Source organism: Fopius arisanus, unplaced genomic scaffold (assembly GCF_000806365.1).
Source record: "Fopius arisanus strain USDA-PBARC FA_bdor unplaced genomic scaffold, ASM80636v1 scaffold00043, whole genome shotgun sequence".
Lineage (NCBI taxonomy): Eukaryota > Metazoa > Arthropoda > Insecta > Hymenoptera > Braconidae > Fopius > Fopius arisanus.
Window position 1 is genome coordinate 324840 of NW_011887782.1, and position 18996 is coordinate 343835.

The following is an 18996-nucleotide window of genomic DNA, read 5'->3' on the forward strand; positions in this document are numbered from 1 at the left end:
ACATAACTCCAAGTGCAATTATTCATTATTTAATGTATATATCACCCATCCAAGCTGCATAAGTCTTGTACCTCACGATTATAAAGATTTTTTTGTGTTTAAATTGGTTGTTGAAGTCTAGTTGCAACACGAGGCGCGTTATATCGATATTTTTATTTCTGAAAACACCGTCGGGAAGCTTTCCATGCAGACTCTTGCCTCCCCCTTATTTTTTTATTTATCAAGAGTTTTTATTGTGTGAGTGGAGCCGAAAGAATTGTTTAGTGACGGGGAAAAAATTGGTGTTTTCCGGAATTGAGTGGAGAGAATGCGATAATTATCCTGGAATCCATAAAATCTACCGATAAAACGAAAAATCGTAATGTAAGATATCGATAATTAATGCACGGACAAATAAATTAATAATAAAAATATAATGTATAATAAAAATTGGAGGAAAATTGAGAGAAAAACTGACGATTTCTTTTTGATTCACTCAACTCAATTCCATTTTCCCCTCTAACAAGCGAGTGCCATTTTCTCTCAATGTTATTTTTTCCATAAATTCTCCATCATACGTAATAACACGAAGGACAAAATACTGAGTAATCTTTCCAAGTATTCAACAATAAATCCCAATAATTCGAGCTGCACTAATGTGATAATAAAATCTCTGTCGACTGTCAGATAATTGATAAAGCTTGGTGTAATCGCAAGCAATTATTTAACTGCCCAATAATTCAGGAATTAACTCTAATAATTGAAAATTAATAAAGCACAAGTAACACTGATCCTCTGAACTATTAATTCCAACTTTATCATCAGTAAACTCTTCATCTGAAGTATAGACACCAGAATATTGCCACTCGACATCCTAGAATATTAGAATGATAAATTTCTAAATCAGGGCATAAGATTAATTTTTAATTCTCCCTTTCAATTCTCTCCCACCCCAGATAATTCATTCTCAAAATAATTATTTCCTGGAGATTTAAAATAATCACCAGCCCGCGATGACGACAGCAAAACCGATTACAACAGTTTCCCTTTTGGTCATTAAAATCCATGAAAAATCAATTTTTCACCTCGAAAAAGCCCCCCCCACCCCATTCATCCTTTAAATAGTCATTACACAGTCTATGATGCATAAAATACTGACAATATACTCCGTAAATCCGTCTAACACGATTTTAAATATTTCATAATAATTTGTATCTCCGTTACTCTCGACCTTGTGGTGTTTATTACCGCTACAGACATCACTAATTAATTGCCAAGGCTGAATTACATAATTAGCCACTGTGCTACAAATTACATACGAGGAAAATGTTATCTGGATCACTCAGTATTCATATTAAAGATTCTATTTAAATTGAAAATTTTCAATATGGAGAATTATTTGTTTTTTTTTTCTGTTCAGCCTGATTTAACAACTAAAACACAGAGTCTGCTCACGCAAGCGACATTATCGGTATAATTACGAGTTTATTAATTTTTTTTAGACGTGTGAGGTGCGTCGTTGTACTCGCCCTGCTGCTGGCCCTTTTGATTTCTGTCCTTGTAGTCCTGATCTCGACGCTGACGTCCCTGTCCTCGGAATTTACGATTACCACTGTCTCGGTAGTAATTACCACCGTTGTGATATCCACGTTGGGAACGGTACATTGGGGGATAGCATGGGGCCTCATTTTTCATGCTGCCGATTCTCAATTCTGGCAGGACTATGCAGGACATGTCACCATCGGTACCTTCGTCCTCCAGACGATTCCGACGCTGATAGTGCGCTGGGTGGTGCTCGTAACTAGGACAATTAGTTTTTCAATTTTTATGCAATTTTTCAGGTGTTTTTGGGGCCAGGAGCAATCACTATGTCCTGAGAAATTGAAATTATAAATCATTTATGGATGTTACATTTTTTCGTATCCAGTTTTTAGGCGATATCTCGAAATGGAAGGGAGATAACGAAATTTTGATAAAAACCATTTTTATAGAAAAATGTGAGAGCTATAAAAAAGGTATCAATGAAAATATCGCTATTTCCCTTCAATTCCACGTTATTCAGTAAAAACAATGCTCGAAAAAATTGCACCTGGCCCAATTCACATGAAATTTAATTCCATTTATCGAATAGTTGTTTAATAGTTAATTATTTAATTTCTAGTCACCTGCCACGACCTCTCGACGTATTCCTCCAGTAGCTCTCTCCCTCGAGAGGTGGAAACTTGTAGGGATGGCGATTGGACTGTCCAGGATCGCCAGAAGCCCCTCGACTATGATGAGGATTTTCATTGGCACGACCTCGTCCATGTCCACTCCTGTTTCCACTTTTCGCAGATGCCGTCTTCATCGAGGCGATTTCCCTCTGCTGATCGGCATTTTCACGCCTGAGACGTTTAACCAAGGCCTCAGCATCAACAAGACGAGTTGCCAAATCATTGTGGACTTCCTGGGTGTCCCCCACCTGAATCCCCACGTCTGAGACAGTTTGCTCCTTTCGTTGATCAGTTTTCTCCAATTCTCTGGGGAAAATTTAACGTCAGGTAGATGATCCTCGTGGGGTGATGCTCTTACTCACATTTTTTGCTCGTCTATGACCTCCTGGAGATGCTGATTGTGCTTCTTCGTCTCGTTGAATGATACCCTCAGTTCCTCCAGATCTCGTTCAAGTAATTCAATCTGTAGAGGAGTAACATTCACACTAACTGGGCTTCCCTGCATTCAAATACACAAATGTCTAACAACGACATTGCACGGTTAATCAGTTATCGAAGGAAAGAAAGTCAATGAGTGATTATTCATTTCGTTTCAGCACTTCAATACTGAAATTATTAACATCTACCTTCGATTTCACGAACCCATTTGAATTGTCCTCTGGTGATGATGGACTTGATGCACAGGCGGTGCCTTTTGTGAAAACCAATTGGAACTGTAAATCTACGGTATGAATAAAAAGTATTATTTTATTATTTCACATTGACTAAACTGAGAACTAAATTCATGAAAAGATTTTATAATTCAATTGAAGTTTAATTATTCGATAAATCTAGGGTTTCTTTGCGGATTCGGTTGGCAGTCAGAGCTTTGAAGAAGGACCTCGAACTAATAGGTTAATTAGTCATTTTTTTTAGGAAGGGGGAAGAGAATGTACCTCTATTTCGTTGTCGTAGTATTTCCACCTCTTGGTGCAGCGCAATTAGAGTCGCCTGGTGCTGTTCCTGGAGAAACTTCATGTTCTGCTCTAACAGTGCAGCACGATCAGTCATACCCTGGGCCCTGATTTGTCCCTCACTTCTTGCTGGTAATGTGACTAATTCACTCGCTGGCTTTTTTCCCTATTCCAACAAATCAATTCAATACTCAAGTGACTAGAAGCCAATTGACTTCTCCAACAAAGTAAACACATTTTCCGTAATATCTCTGAAATTGAGAGAGATACAGCAATTTTCGTAATAACCTTTTCTTTAGTACTCTGTTAGCTCAATAAAAAATGTTTTATCAAAAATTTCATTATCTCTCTTAGCTTCGGAGATATTCCGGAAAATCCAGCCGATCCCCTGGAATTTAACCCCTCTGAGGTAACCCTCCCCCACCCTCATTACCCAGTAAAATCATGAGTCACTGACCTGAGTGAATGGCACCGTGGGGAGCTTGACGAGAACCTTGGAAGTCATGCTGACGAAGTCGCTGCTCCTGGAAGGCAAAAAATTGAGGGGAGAAATGGAAAATTCACCCCAAGTGGCATGAAACTGGGAAATAAAAATTGCGTCAGCGCAAAAATTGAGTCAGATCAGCCCTTAAATCAGGCTCACTAATCCACAATAATCAACCGACGAAATATTCACCGGGTAAATAATAATTGGATCGTATAATTGGCGCGATAAAACACACATACGCTATTAAAAATGGCAAATTAATGCTTACGCAGTTTGACGGATGAGACCGGAACTCGTTGAAATTGAGCGATGGTCGAGGGGGTTGAGACGTGGTTTTTTGATAGTGGTATCAACGCCCTCACCAGCTCTCACCCTCGGCACCGGAGCTTCCACACCCGGCAGAAGACGAATTTGTCGCGTAATTTTTGGGAATTTCCCGGGTAATTTGTGGGGGTGAACGCGCCGCGAAATTTCGCGGATTGCTTCTGGGGTTGAAGCAACGGGGAAAATTGTTGGGTGGTTTTCACCGAATTGAGGGATGCCGGGTGGTAGTATTGATCCACCTGAGGATGGAGGGGCGGTCATTTTGCTATTGTAGTACCGACCGCACCTTTTTGTCGGGAATATACACCTGTGCGCATCCCGGGGAGGGGTACCAGGGGTTCGACGACCGGTCACTATCAAAATGTGGGGTGCAAACTCCTTTTCGGGGGTTGTTTGAATTTATCAATGAACATTCCCTCGTGGCTGGATTTTTATTTTTTTTTCAACACTGAGTACTCAATTTTATGAGGGAGGGAGTGTTTTTGGAGGGGAAAAATTTCTGGGGGTGGAAAAAGGGGGGGTGAATCAACCCCTTTATGACATTTAATATATAAAAACTATAATCATTATTATATAGTTATTATTTTTTCTCTGCCTATAGAATAAATTTATTATATATTAAAGAATAAATTCAAATCGAGGGATGAAAGGGAGGGAAAACTTTTTTATCGATCGATCCAGTACGTGATGTTTACATCCCCTCGATTATTTCGGTGCCCCAAACAAACTTTTATTCGTCGGTATTCGTAGTAATAATCACAACGTACCGACGATTTTTCTACGGATATACAAATTACGTTTTTTATATAAATAAATGTACAATGGTATGTGATGGACGCGAGGGATGTCCATGATATGTAAAAAGTGAAATAATCGTTCGAAAAAAAATTCTAACCAATAACCTGGACATGTCATCTGTCGTTAAACCCATGAAATTCGACTACCTGACGAACAAGGGGGTGGAAAAATTCATCTTCTCGGACGATGACGATAATGATTTTGATTTCAAGGTGAAATCCTAATGAAATTTTATTTTTTCTCAACACCAGAAAATTGAAGAGAGATTTTTTAAAAATTTTCTTCTCTCTCAGTTGAAATTTCTAATTTTATCAATTACAGATCAATTTTTTTTTCACTAATATCTCGATGTCCAGGAAACATAGGACTGAATTTTTTGTATTAATTAATATTTTAATTACAGTACGTCCCACCGGAGCAGTTCAAGCACATCCTGAAGGATGTCCGTCGTCAGAGATCCCAGAGGAACGATGAAAAACTCTGGTCAGACTTCGTGACCCAGAGAATCCCCTTGGAACCCCTGAAACATCCCCTGAAGTCCGACCTCTCGGACATAAACCTAGAGAGTTTTCCCCCAGTGGCAGAGACGCAGAGGATCTCTAAATCCACAAGGAAATCTCGAGTGCCAGCCCAGGAGTCCAAAGACCTCAGCAGAAGGAGCAGCATAACATTCGTCTCGCAAGACGACGATGACGACGACGTGTCAACCCTGGAGAGATCGCCAGTGTCAAAATTGGATGTCAAATCCAAGCACTCGAGCTCCGAGAGCACCATAAAGTCCACCCACAGGAAGAATCGACTCCTTCGAAAAGTGAATCGTCTCGAGTGCAATTCGAGCCCTGACCTGAGCTCCCAGTACGAATCCGGAGATGACGAGGAATTCCTGGAGGTTCAGCCACATCCAGTGATTGCCCAGAAGATCCTAGGGCTTCAGGGGAGGATCTCAGAGATCCTGGATGATATCTCCTACAGACTCTGCAGAATCCCTCGACCTGATGGAGAGAATGACCTCAAGAGGAGGCAGAAACGACTGGTCGAATTTGGGATTCGATTCTCCAGGAATTATCTCTACGAGCTTGGAAGACAGGTGGGGGACATTCAGAAGCACCTCAAGGCTGTCCTTGAGGGAAAAGGCAGGAGGGGAACTATTCTTCATATGCAAGCCCTTGAGCAGAAACTGTGCGCCTCCCATCAGCTTCTCGTCTGTGCTCTCAATGCTTACTGCAATCACATCCCCAGTTCTGTACTTGAGGAATATCCTGGAAAGCTCAAGGAGATTCTTGGAGTCGTTGTTGAATTAAAGGACGCCTGTGGAAAGATTAACATCACTGCTGATGGTGTTGGAGGCGGAGACACTGGCTCTCAAGGTTTGGTGAGTTCAGAATAGATTATTTTCAATTCTAGAATCTTTTACTTCTAAGTAACTATTCAAATGGAATTATTCATGATGGAATCGTTGTTACAGGGTAACGACTTGCAGAGCAGATGCTATGCAATCCTCTCAAAACTTCGGCTGCACTCAGACAGTGAATCTCAATTATTCAGTGCTCGACAGTCAGTAGTAACAGGACCTTTTGGTTCTAACGTAAAGAGACAGAATGGCTTGAAGGGCTTTCCTAATCGTTTGAGCATGTACAGCATGGATTCCAAATGTCCAAAGACCCAGAGGCAACGTAGACCTGGTAAATAAAATACACGGGATTGATGAATTATTAATACAGTTGTCTGACACGTCTGTTTATAAACAGTTACAGTTGGAGTTTGTCCAAAAGATAGAGGTATTCCTAGAGTGTCTCTAAATAATCCCCCACCAACTCCTGAGCAGATCTACACTAATTCCGTTGGTCGAAAATCGTCAAAGGAATCCACGAGGAAGAGGAGTCATGGGGTTCATGGAGATGACATTAAAACAATGATGGATATAATTGCACGTGAAGCGGAAACGGCTAGAAATAGCAGTGATCTTGGTAATGTGGATAATTTTGGAATGATGAATCAGGGGAGTCGGTGTGTGTCAAGGAAATTTCACCCTGTTACATCTAATGAGAGCAAGATTAGCATCAGGAGGCGTGCCAAAAATTTGGGAAAGAATTCCAAGACTTCCGTTAAAACGAGCAAAACCAGCGTCAATGGAATTGACGAGGGACACGGTGCGGATGAACGACTGGCTAATTTGGTTCCTGTTATTGCTGATCTCATGAGTTTGGTGGCGAACAAGGTGAGTACACATTTTTCTGGGGAATTTATACGTCATTCTTGCGAATGAGTATCCAAAATACCTTTCGCAGTTTTGGACGGACCAAAATAGGAATTTTTAGATGTTCAGTCATCGAATTTAACGATTCAGCTGTATATTTTATTTTGATTACTCCTTTTTCAGCGGAATAATGGAGAGAAAAAGTCTGAGTCATCGATGACAAGTTTACTGGAGATTATAAATAATTGTCAACAATCGAATAGTAATTGTACCACGAGGTCTAAAACCAATGGTCGAGCCTCTGATTCCAGGTAATTGGAGCTATTTGAATTAATGAAACTCGCATTTTCTTCTATTTAATCTGATAAAATTCATTCCAGATTATCTGATGCTCGCACAGGCCCTGAGAACATGCAGTTGATCTGCCTGTCCCAGAATGACGAAACCACGTCAAAATATATGGATGCATCTTGTCAAGTGACTCAGGAAAATTCAAGACTGATTGAGAGAAAAGACTGCGGCTTGACTGAGCTGATTGTGTCTGACAGATCGTCTCAGGTGCTGATGAAGTACAGGGATGAGTACAACGCCTCATCCCGATCTAGTCCAATGTACACGAGCAATAGTCCCAACAAACCCTGGGAGGTTGTCGCCTGGTGAGATATCAAATCATCCCCTCATATTTTTAACCCACTCTAATCACTCCAATCATCTCATTACAGGATTGCCGATAAATTAGTCGACGAATTGATAGTCAATATCTCCAAAGAGCTCCAGATTGATGACATAATTAAAAAACTTTTTGAATTGGAATTCTTGGAATTTTAGAGGATTAAATATATCATTTTTCTCGATGATAGAGTCATTTCGATAAATCTATACTTGAGGAATAAAGGGAGTGGATGAAAGATGACATGAGTTTATCGATATTATCCTCTATTATTGGCAGCAAAAAAAATTAGATGGATAATTTGAGTTTTTGTTGTGATAAATGATTTATTTATTTTTATTCTGCTGTATCAAGTGATCTTGGCAGCCTCCAAACAGCTTCCAGAGATGGAGCCACACAATTCCTCAGGTATTTCCAATGATAATTATGATTTTCTACGCAAGGTCAAGCCAGGTCTCAGTTGAGTTTTTGGGGGCAGATTTTCCAAGAATTAAGCACCCATACTTTTATGGTACGTATGAATAGTACGTGATCCTCGATGCGTGCACAGTGCAAGTGAAATGCAAATGCAAAATGCCGATTGGGATAAATTCAATTGCACTGGAGAGAAATAAATCGCAGTAATAAATCAGACGTAATACGTAAGTAAACAGTTTTTTTAATTTGGTATTTCATCAATGCAGAGTCCACGTGAAAGGTAGACAACTCTACTCTTCAGTGGAATTCCATCGATCGGATTTTTCCGCTCAATTTTGTTGATTGAAGATTTTTACTCATAAATAAACATAAATAAACAATTGTGTAATCTAGGAATAAATTTACATTTTAATCTATTTTTTACACTAAGAATTATATTTAAAATATAGGAAATTGATTTAGTGCCAAAACAATTGAGGATTTTCTTTTTTTTTAATTATTAAAATTCTGTATCACCATTTCTGGAATTCAAAGGTAATTCAGAGTTTTTATTCGAGTTGAATGGCAATGGAAGTTATAAATACCGAAGTGCAATAGAAAATTGATTAGCATTCGATTTCTGTTTTAATTAACTTTTAAACTTGTCCCTGATCTCAAGATTTCGATTTTCCTTTCGACTTATGTGAAAATCAAAAAGTGTAGATTGAATAAAATTACCTGTTTGAATTACATAATGACTTGTAATTTATCTTCAATGTGGGATAGATGCGTGATTAAATGTCTTATCGGCCCTCGTGTATCTGACATTGAAATTTGTATCAACACGTCGTGATTCCCCCATTCTTTTTCATTGACCTCGTGCCTTTCATGAAAAGAAATAGCTGATTAGCTGACAGCGTGAGTGAAGTAATTTGCAGTTATTGCGGTCTGTGGGGAATGAGTCTGTGGTAGTTAATCAGCACTTGGTCAACACAGAAGTCATCATCGAAGATCCCTGGGGTACATAAATGACTGAGTGATCGGTTATTTCGAGGGAGTCATGAAACGTCGGAATAATATTGAAGTTACGAATATAATTATCTCGGTAAATTCAAAGTAATTCACTTTGGAGGGAACTGCGATTGGATATTTTCTCGGATATTGCGTCATCGCAGACGTACGTGGGGAATAATTAGTGAAATCTCACTAAGAACAACGTATGAAATTATCAATCTGGATATCACGAGTGATAATTGCGCTATCAATTGACCTGAATTGAACATCTCCTTTCAGAAAAATCATGGCAGTTATTTACCTGGGGATTGTGATGCTCCTGATGACCCAGGCAGATGCCCAGCTCTTCGATCCATCCCTGAATGCAACTGGAGTCGAGCTCCACGTGGGTGACACAATTGTCATTCCATTCTCTCTGCTGATACCAGAAAGCTATCAAGGTGTTCTCAGTATGGTTGGAAGAAGCTCAGACCCCAACATCGGAAAAGTAGAAGTTCCTTGGGCTGCAGCACCTGAAGGAACTCGTTGGAACGACTCCATCAGAGTCAAGGGAATATTCCTCGGACGAACTGATATCGAAGTCGATGTCTTGAACGACAATGATGTGAGTCTTCCCCATTAATTCCATTTCTCTAGTCTCTGGGATTCTGCATAAAATATAAAATATCTAAATGAACTCCAATGATATGAAATTGTGTGACCGAAGATCGATATTTTTTCAAAGTTCTTGTGGAATTAGCTTAAGGGAATTGTCCCAGAATCCCCTGAATTCTCTGAAGATGAGATTGAGAATTCTTTAATTATTCTGATTATTAATTCCAGGGAATAATTGCAAGGGAAAAATTAATGGTAACAGTGACACGTCCCGAGCGTGTAATCGACACTTTATTCACAGTCAGCGTAGCAACACTAGTTTCAATCCTCTACATAAATTTTGGCTGTGCTATGGATTGGTCTGTGTGCAGAGAGACCCTGAGCCGGCCGATTGGTCCACTAATCGGTGGAGTCTGCCAATTTCTCCTAATGCCACTCGTTAGTAATTATAAATGATCCTAATTAATCTCCTGAATTAATGCAACCGAGTCGTCATGCATCTGACAAATATTCACGACTGGAATTTATCGGAGTAATTTATATTTGTTTGTTTACAGCTGGCGTTTGGCATTGGACGAGTCCTATTTCCTGATAATCCGGAGATGCAAATTGGAATTTTTTTCACGGGCATAAGTCCAAGTGGTGGTGCATCGAATATTTGGACAGTTCTGTTGGAAGGAAATCTCAATCTCTCTATTGCTATGACGAGCTTATCAACATTGGCTTCCTTTGGTAACTAATAAACAATTGATTAATCTGAGAAATCTCCACCTTTAGTATGAGAGATATTTCAGTAATATCTTTTGCTATTTCACTAGTGACTTTGGGTGGTATATTCTGCGTGTTTTAAAAAATGTCATTAAATTAATTTCGTTAATTGTCCTCTGGTCATTAGCAACAATGCCTTTCTGGATTTTCACCCTGGGAAAATACATCTTCGACAGCGGAAATCTCGTAGTTCCCTACAAAAGAATAGCGTATATAGCAGTTGGTCTCGTGCTACCCCTGGGTGTGGGGTACTTTATCCAGAAAAAATTCCCGAGATTATCGAGTGTAATGGTGCGAATAATGAAGCCCTTCTCCGTTGTGCTGATTCTCTTCATTGTTACATTCGCTATCTTCACGAATTTGTACCTCTTTGAGCTGTTCTCCTTCCAGGTAATTGATAGATTTCTCTTCGTTGTGGTTTTAGTGATGATAATATTTTTGTTATTGCAGATCGTGTTGTCAGGAATGGGATTACCCTGGCTCGGTTTTATTTGCGGTTGGTTAGCCATGATGATATGCCGCCAACCACGAGCCGATGTTCGAGCTATTGCCATTGAGACTGGCATTCAAAATACTGGAATCGCTATTTTTCTACTGCGATTCAGCTTGAAGCAGCCAGCAGCTGATCTAACGACAGGTAATGGAATCCACAATAAATTAAATTATGATATTGTTAATTGGGGATGATTGCTTGCAGTTATTCCAGTTGCCTGCTCGATGATGACACCTCTTCCTCTGGGGATTCTCTGGCTGATTAAACTTGTTGTCAATCGTCGAAAAAAAAAGTACGTTCCATCCATGGAGAAACTCCAAAGCGATGTACCTCTAGCCACTACTCCCTCGGTTATTTCTGATTAAGGTAGACAGAGAGTTTCTGAGTTGAAGACATTTTGTGATCACTGCTAGCTCTTTTTAGAAAGTGAATTGTAGAAAAATTGTTATTCAAATATTTTTAAATATCTTGAAATCTCATAGATATAGCGAAATATTTGTTATAACCTTTTTTGTAGCTCTCATTGTACTCCACAAAAAAGATTCCAGAAAAGAATCTCCATCTCTGTTAGATTCAGAGATATTGACTGTTGAATTACTTCTTTGATTGATGATTCGAATGAGTTTGTGATCACAAATTGTCTCGATGTTTTTAGCGGATCAGAAACTGTCTGTCTCAATGAAATCCGAGCATTCACTACTTAATTCATTATTTGAATCTACAATTATTTTTCCCTTGCTCAAATTGAGGAATTTATTGTTTATTATTCTCTGTGATTGGAGAGTTCAATATTTATTAAACCTAGATGAGTCTGAGATGGGCTACCCAGCGTTGAACGTTGAACAAACCTGTCATTTTTGTATAAAGAGATATATATTACAAACATTTGTTTAAATATTCAACGAAAAATATTCAATAGAGAACATTTTTATTTTAGAAACCCCTGACAACTCCCACCTGTTAAAATATCCAGACGAATATTGATTATTCCTAAATTATATATTTACGCCTTATTTATTTATTCCACAAATTATGAAAGTACTTAGATATTCTTAGAAATTATGAATACAAAGTATTTTCATCATGTGAATTTGCAATTGAATATTTTTCGTTGAATATTGAAACCAGTGTGATAAACCCAGTCTTAAACTGTTATTACCCCTGATAAAAAATCGTAAACAATTTCACTACCTCCCCCTCACCAAGTGATTTAATTTGTTGTTTAATTATTCGAATTATCTCCGAGCGAATTCATCCAACGAATTACTCAATCGTGTGCCAGTAATTCTGTAATTACCCCAATGTGTCATCGAAATACGTAAAATTGAAACAGTTTTGTTAAAGATAAAATTTTTATATAAACTTTATATAAAGATCAAAGTCTTATTATTCTCCATAAATCCTTCTCCCCGTGTTTATTCGGAGCTTCAAATACCGTGCACTCCGTTTATACAAGTAACAATTTGCAGAAACAATAATGACTTTCCAATCGAGTGGAAATATTCTGGTGGATTTATTTACGATACGTTATGTAAATTCGAAAATCCACTGGGATATTTTTAGGATTGCAGGAGATGACTTGACGCGTAACGAGGTATTCTCAATTGTTAATAACGACACGTGTCAGATGTTTGATAAAAAGTTCATGTCATGCCTCTAGGGGCTTTTATGAATAAATAATGGGCGATGAGCCAGAGAAAATGAGAGATTTCGGTGGTAATAATGCAACTGCTGGACAGTTGGAAGGCTAACGAACTTGTCAGATGCTTTTTGCTCTTCTGGGTGATGAGCAACAACTGATGGGACTGATGAATCAGACAGAATGTTATTCCATCAGTTTAAATTCGGTTTACATAATTTCTATCGCTAGAAATTTATCGAGAAAAAGATCAATCAGAAATTTCAATTTTTGGATTTGATTGAAGAACTTGAATTTGATTGAAAAATCGGGGGGATACTTTGAAAAATATGAAAATTGTGGAAGCAATCGAGAGATAACAAGAGAATAAAATGAAATAGAGAAATTTGAATTTAGTAACGCATGGCTTTCAGAAAAAATGCACTGTTTTATTTGGAAAAATGGGAAAAAATGATTTTGGCACGGATTTTCATACCGATGAGACAGTTGTTGGGGTGTTACATTAAAGATATGTGTGATAGCCCTGGGACGAGGCGTCGACGATTCAAATGTACCGTGAAACCACTGGCAATTCATAGAGACTGTGTCTCCATTTATTCTGCACCGGTATTAGCTCTTGAAGATGTAATCGCCAACGTCTAGCGATTCTATATCCATCTAATACTGGATCTTATATACTTGTCATTGAGATCATAATGGAGGATAACTCGGTATCCACGTGGACAGTCATTTATCCAATGACTCGATGATTAATTTAACATCAAAGACTACTGAAAAATTCAACGAGAATACAGACGTTTTCACTGCTGCTCTCATTTTCCATTGCATTAGCAAAATTGCAAAACTGTCTGGCACATGACCTGGAATAAATAATTCACCTGAATTCACTGAATCCCAGGGGAATAAAGGGATAAAAATGAAGATGCTTTGATGATATTTTTACCTACTCTAGTTGCAACAGGTGGAGTTTCTAAACTGTGAAGGCGGAATAGAGTAAGAGTTGTAATGGATTGCATGATGTTTTAACTCGAATTGTCCGGACTCTGTTTTTCCCCTTATATTCAAGAATGAGACTTGATATATATCTTTAAATTCACCAGTGCGTGAGCGTCCTTCTCTCCTCATTTGCCATACCAAAAGCCTTAGACGCGCGCACTTATAACATATTTCATTTTTCGTTGGGCTGTGTCACGAAAGATACTATTTTTGTGTACCCAAACCAACGAGACGAAATTTCTAGCTGGTTTTCCTACGATACGACAGTTCACCAGGGCCTTTATATCCTCCGGAGACAAACGTCTCTTCAGGTACTCTGTGTCCATCGTCAGAGGCATCAATATGGTAAGACATTATTGTCAATAACTGCCGGATCAATTAGTGGCCGATAGTGAATTGTGGCTAGTCGAAATCCCAAATATTTCTAAAGTTCTTACTATTATTTATGACCACTTGGCTGATCTCTCCGCGAAGATCTATGAGCTATCATGTTGAAGAAGTGATGTGTTACTTGCGGTGTACAAATAGATGTTTAATATCTATTCTATTTGGGATTTATCTGTACTCTTCCCCTCCCATTTTAATTTATTTTCCGCCATAAAAGAAATTTTAACTACTTGAAATCAGAGCATGAAATAAAATTTAATGCAATTCTACAATAAACGGACAATCGGTGGAGAATATCTCCAGAACTAGGAGAGATAATGAAATTTTTGTCAAGACGATTTTTGTAGAGTTGATCGAGATCTACAGAAATGATTTTTTCGAAAAAATCGGCATCTCGGTTAATTTTCGAGATATTTGAAGATTTGAGAGAATTGGCAATTGAATGCGGATGAATTGTCTTGATCTTGCGATTTCTGATTGATTGTTGATTTGATTGATCTGCTAGGAGGAAGACGAGCAGAAGGTGGCAGTGATGCGGAAGGCATTCCAGATGTTCGACACGACGAAGAGTGGATTCATTGACACCCTGAAGATCTCCACAATTCTCAATACAATGGGTCAACTCTTTGACGACGCTGATCTCAATGCCCTCATCGAGGAGAACGATCCGGATCACGTTGGCAAGGTAAATTTCGATGTCTTCTGCAAGATAGCTGGACGATTCCTCGAGGAGGAGGACGCCGAGGCTATGCAGGAGGAGCTCAAAGAGGCCTTTCGGCTCTACGATCGTGAGGGCAACGGTTACATAACAACAGCAACACTCAAAGAAATTCTTGCTGCTCTCGATGACAAACTCACGAGCTCCGATCTCGATGGCATCATCGCTGAAATTGATACCGACGGCTCTGGCACCGTTGACTTTGACGGTTCGTTGAGAATTCACCACGGTTCATCACTCATCTCTAATGAGGTGGCTTTTTTTAGACAAGTTATTATTACATATTTCCCTTCTAATTTCAGAGTTCATGGAGATGATGACCGGAGAGTAGCTGACATCTTCCAAGGAATACTTCATTCGACAAATTATCAATTGGCAATGGTGTCAATAAAATTGATCATATCCATCTAAAAGTGTCATTCGATTATGGAACTCATTGGAATTCAATTGGTCACTCAATTATTAATTATTATTGATTAAGCGATGAATAAATGAAATTTTTTATTGAAAAGCATTGATTTAAAAAAATTATTTCCATCTTTAGTGGATAAGTCAATGAAAAATAGAGTATTGCATTGAACAATTTATTAACTTCAAATATTACAACTCATTATTACAAATCCACAGTTAAAGAATTCAAAGAAGAGAGAATAATAAATCAAGTAACTGCAGGTTATTGGGTGTAGACATTGTCAACCTGGTCTACATGGTAAACCATGACACCAGTGACGAAGATGTTGGGTGCGTAGAGAGCACTCTTGGCGAGTGGTCTGTCCAGGGGCCATCCCAGGGGTTTGTTGTCGAGGGAGACAGCACCACCGATTATGGTGCTGATGTGTTTGCCCTGGTAGTATTTCTTCAGGTACTCAGCGTTGTGCTGGTAGTTATTGTAGACACCCTCAACGTTCTGCCCGTTCTCCTGGTAGACACCGAGGGGCACCTGCTGGTAGATTCCTTGGACTCCTTGTACTCCCTGTACTCCCTGCACTCCATGTACTCCACGTACTCCAGTCACTCCAGTTACTCCACTTACTCCAGTTACTCCACTTACTCCGGTTACTCCAGCTACTCCAGTTACTCCAGTCACTCCAGTTACTCCCTGGACACCCTCAACTCCCTGGACACCTGAGTAAACACCCTGGACTCCTTGAACTCCCTGGATGCCGTGTACTCCCTGGAGACCGTGAATGCCCTGATGGACACCGTGGCCATAGCCCATCTGTCCGATGCCTCCGGTCATTGAGTTCTGGTGAACCTGTTGGCCGTAGTACTGGTACTGCTCAGTGGGTACAACACCAGCCTGGTGCTGGTGGATTATCGCGGGGAAGGGATAGCTCGTGGGGTACTTCTTGTAGAGGTAGTTTCCGTAGTAGTACTTCAATTTCTCCACCTGTTGGCCAGTTAATCCAGTTTGTGGGTGGACGGGAACAACATCGACTACCTGTTGGATTCCACCAGGTCCGTGTCCCTGGATGACCTGTGGGTATTCGTTGACACCGACGACCTTGTAGTGGCTTGTCTGGTACGACTGGTAGTCTGGGGTTACAACTGGGCCGTATGGGATTTGTGTGGGTTCAGTAGTGGTGATGACAACGAGGATTTGAAGGGGAAGACCACCGTAGTGTCCCTTGGGGATGGATAATCTCGCTGGGAATCCAAAGATCTGCTGGGGCTCGTGCACGTAGTACGGGTTTTGGCTGCGGATTGCGCTGTCAAGGTGGACCTTGAGGTTTTGGATTGATGGGTAGTCGTAGCTCAGGTGGGGTGCGTGCTGGGAGTCCCTGACGATGACGTTCTGGCCCTGCTGGAGCTGGTGAACGAACTGATCGAGCTCGACGAAGTATTGGCGGTGCTCGTTGATGTCGATTATCTTGCCGTTGTAGTCGAATTTGGGGCCAAGGTAGACGCGGACAACAGCGTTTTGAATTGGCTGTTCAGCATTGACAACGATTTTGTATTCGTATGGCTTGTGGTTGAGTCTTGGTACTTGACCCTTGACCTGCACGTTCTGTTGCTCAACGTTGTGAACATTCTGTTGGACTGCGTTGTTGAGGTTCACCTGGTACTGCTCGAAGTAGGTCACGAGATTGGGGAAGACAACGTTCTCAATTTGTACAGTGGGGAGGACAACATCGTTGTATTGCCATGCTGGCAGGCCATTCTGGTAGCGGTTGAAGAGCTTGACGATACGCTTGACAAGGCTGAAGAAGACGGGGTCACGTACAGCGGTTTCGTGCTGTTGCAGGACTGAGGGTGTGTAGTCGTAGATGCTGGTGAAGTCTGGGACATTGCCGAGAAGTTGACGAGCTGCTGCCTGGAAGCTACCGTAGTATCTTGGATTGATGCTCTTGCCGACACCCTCGATCAAGTCACCGAGGATGTTGAGACCCTGGGGCTGGTACAGAGAAAGGAATGACTGCTGGGGTGTGATAACGTGGCCAGCGTCGATTGCCTGGATGAGTCTCTTCTCGAATGCCTGGACATTCTTGATGAGCTGGTGCTGTTTGGGCACTAGGTTGACACTGCCGCTGCGACCTGGGTATGGAAGACCGTTGATATGCTGGAGGTGGGGCTGGTAGGAGATGTCTGGGTGCTCAACATTGAGGTCCTTAATTGGGCCAAGAGAGTTGGAGTGACGAGCGAGGTTGTAGTGACCAAGAAGCTGACGCTGGAGATAGTAGTAGATGGAACCACGTCCGATGTTACCCTGACCCTGTTCCTCCTGGACGCCGCGGATGGTTTGCTGAGGTATTAAAAAATAATAAGTAATTTTGAAGGTTTTTAAGTGCTTAGGAGAGTATTCAGGATTAATTACCTCTGGAGTTATCAAACCAGCGAGACCAGTGTAGGCGTTGTACAAGGAGAGACCGATGTCGTGGGTGAAATAGCTCAGGTATTGCTCACCAACTGGCAGAGTGTCTGTGTAGTTGACGTTGATGATGACAGTCTGCTTGGTCAATGGGTTGTTGACAACGTGCTGTGCCTGCTGGATGACTCTGTTGTCGAAGTAGTGCTGGGGGAAGATCTCGTAGAGGGCTGGGGGTACGATTCCCTGAGTGTCAGGTCGAACGAGGATAGCGGCGATGAGTGCCTTGACGTATTGCTCCTCATTTACGTGAACGCGAGCCCAGGCAGCGGTTTTGACGAAGGTGTCGTAGTTCTTGGCGCCAATGAGAATTCTCGTGAGGACAGCCACTTCCTTACGGAGGGTGCTCACAGAGATGGAGAATGGAGTTCCTTTTGGCTGGATCTCACCCAATCTCATGAGTGTCAAGTAGTAGTTTACGAGCTCTGGTTCATTGTAGTTCTGGACATGTTGCTGGATGTCGTAGGTGAGGCCTAGTTGCTGGTACTGTTGGTTGGGAATTGGCTGGAGGATCTGATCCAATAGGGAAATTATGTCCTGCTGTTTCTTCAGCAAGTCCTGGTCAGCTGGATATTTCAAATAATGATTTGTTATCGTGTACTATTGGAGAGACTCCAGGAGGAATTTCAGGTGATGTAACAATTGGAAAATTAATGTAAAAGTACTTACCAGCGTGGAGCTTGAGCTGCACTGGGATGGCGGTCGCTGTGGCCACCAGGGCCGCTAGTACAAGAGCGAATCGCATTGTTCAATTAGAACACGAAACCTGTTCTGTGCTCTCCATCTTGCAGACCCCGGCTTTTGTACTCTTCTGGTATCAATAAATTCGGGGGTATCGGCCCATTGACCCTGCTCCATCCCGGAGATGCGATGTCTGCACCCAAATGATTACTGCATGTATTCCCATGTTTTTCGAAACCCGGGGGTCATACGGGTCGTCCAAAAATTTGGCTATGGAATTTTTTTCCAATTCCCTGATTGTACGATCGCACGAATTGATGGAGAACATCCGAAAAATAATTTTCCATACTATTTTCCATTCTGTATTTTTCCATTCCAAGAAGTGAATTTTATTCGAAAAAAATATGAATAATTAAATTTAGAATGTTGTTGTCATCGAGTAATTGTTTCTCTTTTTACGGCAGGAGATAGTCGACAACTTCAGAGATAATTATTGCTGAAAACATGAATTTAATTTCAGAACGGCATTAGATTCATTAGTTCCACTAATCGACGGTTTTTAATATATCAGAGATAATGCATCGATAATTGGGTGATAACCACCCACGGATCCGCGACAATCAGTTGCTCACTCTCAAGACATCAGCATTGCAACATCTAAAGTACATTAAAATAAATTCAAGTTAAATAAAGTGAATTTATTTATAAATAAATTCAAGTTAATTAAGATAAATTTTCATCGCGTAACATTGAATAATAATAAGATTTCAGGACCATATATTTTTTTGCCTCAATTTTATTAAGAGTTTCTCAGAAATTTATT

The 18996-nt window shown here is 40.5% G+C and overlaps 5 protein-coding genes across 8 annotated transcripts; 3 read left to right on the plus strand and 2 right to left on the minus strand.

Annotated features, from left to right (window-relative positions):
- Positions 1–1199: 1199 nt before the first annotated feature.
- Positions 1200–9518, minus strand: LOC105266989 (uncharacterized). Of its 4 annotated transcripts, XM_011305541.1 has the most exons (8): positions 9333–9410; positions 8756–8900; positions 3603–3669; positions 3128–3311; positions 2819–2913; positions 2555–2691; positions 2145–2498; positions 1200–1780 (listed from the first exon to the last, which is right to left on the minus strand). In XM_011305541.1, the coding sequence occupies exons 3-8, from the start codon at positions 3648–3650 to the stop codon at positions 1468–1470; spliced, it is 1131 nt and encodes a 376-aa protein (XP_011303843.1). In that variant the 5' UTR covers positions 3651–3669; positions 8756–8900; positions 9333–9410; the 3' UTR covers positions 1200–1467. The 4 variants fall into 4 exon arrangements, with proteins under 4 accessions (XP_011303843.1, XP_011303842.1, XP_011303841.1 ...); XM_011305540.1 differs by lacking the exon at positions 8756–8900 and having other exon boundaries at positions 2555–2655; positions 9333–9518; XM_011305539.1 differs by lacking the exon at positions 8756–8900 and having other exon boundaries at positions 9333–9518.
- Positions 4629–9234, plus strand: LOC105266988 (uncharacterized). The gene is made up of 8 exons (XM_011305538.1): positions 4629–4966; positions 5158–6126; positions 6220–6436; positions 6503–6972; positions 7135–7262; positions 7332–7607; positions 7674–8262; positions 8946–9234. The coding sequence occupies exons 1-7, from the start codon at positions 4865–4867 to the stop codon at positions 7777–7779; spliced, it is 2268 nt and encodes a 755-aa protein (XP_011303840.1). The 5' UTR covers positions 4629–4864; the 3' UTR covers positions 7780–8262; positions 8946–9234.
- LOC105267035 (P3 protein) lies at positions 9483–11251 on the plus strand. The gene is made up of 6 exons (XM_011305609.1): positions 9483–9635; positions 9854–10063; positions 10183–10357; positions 10521–10783; positions 10844–11030; positions 11091–11251. Exons 1-6 carry the CDS (start codon positions 9483–9485, stop codon positions 11249–11251), a joined length of 1149 nt encoding a protein of 382 aa, XP_011303911.1.
- A 2420-nt stretch (positions 11252–13671) lies between these two features.
- On the plus strand, positions 13672–15137 carry TpnC25D (Troponin C at 25D). The gene is made up of 3 exons (XM_011305543.1): positions 13672–13866; positions 14414–14834; positions 14929–15137. The coding sequence occupies exons 1-3, from the start codon at positions 13864–13866 to the stop codon at positions 14955–14957; spliced, it is 453 nt and encodes a 150-aa protein (XP_011303845.1). The 5' UTR covers positions 13672–13863; the 3' UTR covers positions 14958–15137.
- A 59-nt stretch (positions 15138–15196) lies between these two features.
- On the minus strand, positions 15197–18249 carry LOC105266991 (hexamerin). The gene is made up of 3 exons (XM_011305544.1): positions 18162–18249; positions 17442–18058; positions 15197–17369 (listed from the first exon to the last, which is right to left on the minus strand). The coding sequence occupies exons 1-3, from the start codon at positions 18235–18237 to the stop codon at positions 15300–15302; spliced, it is 2763 nt and encodes a 920-aa protein (XP_011303846.1). The 5' UTR covers positions 18238–18249; the 3' UTR covers positions 15197–15299.
- Positions 18250–18996: the final 747 nt, after the last annotated feature.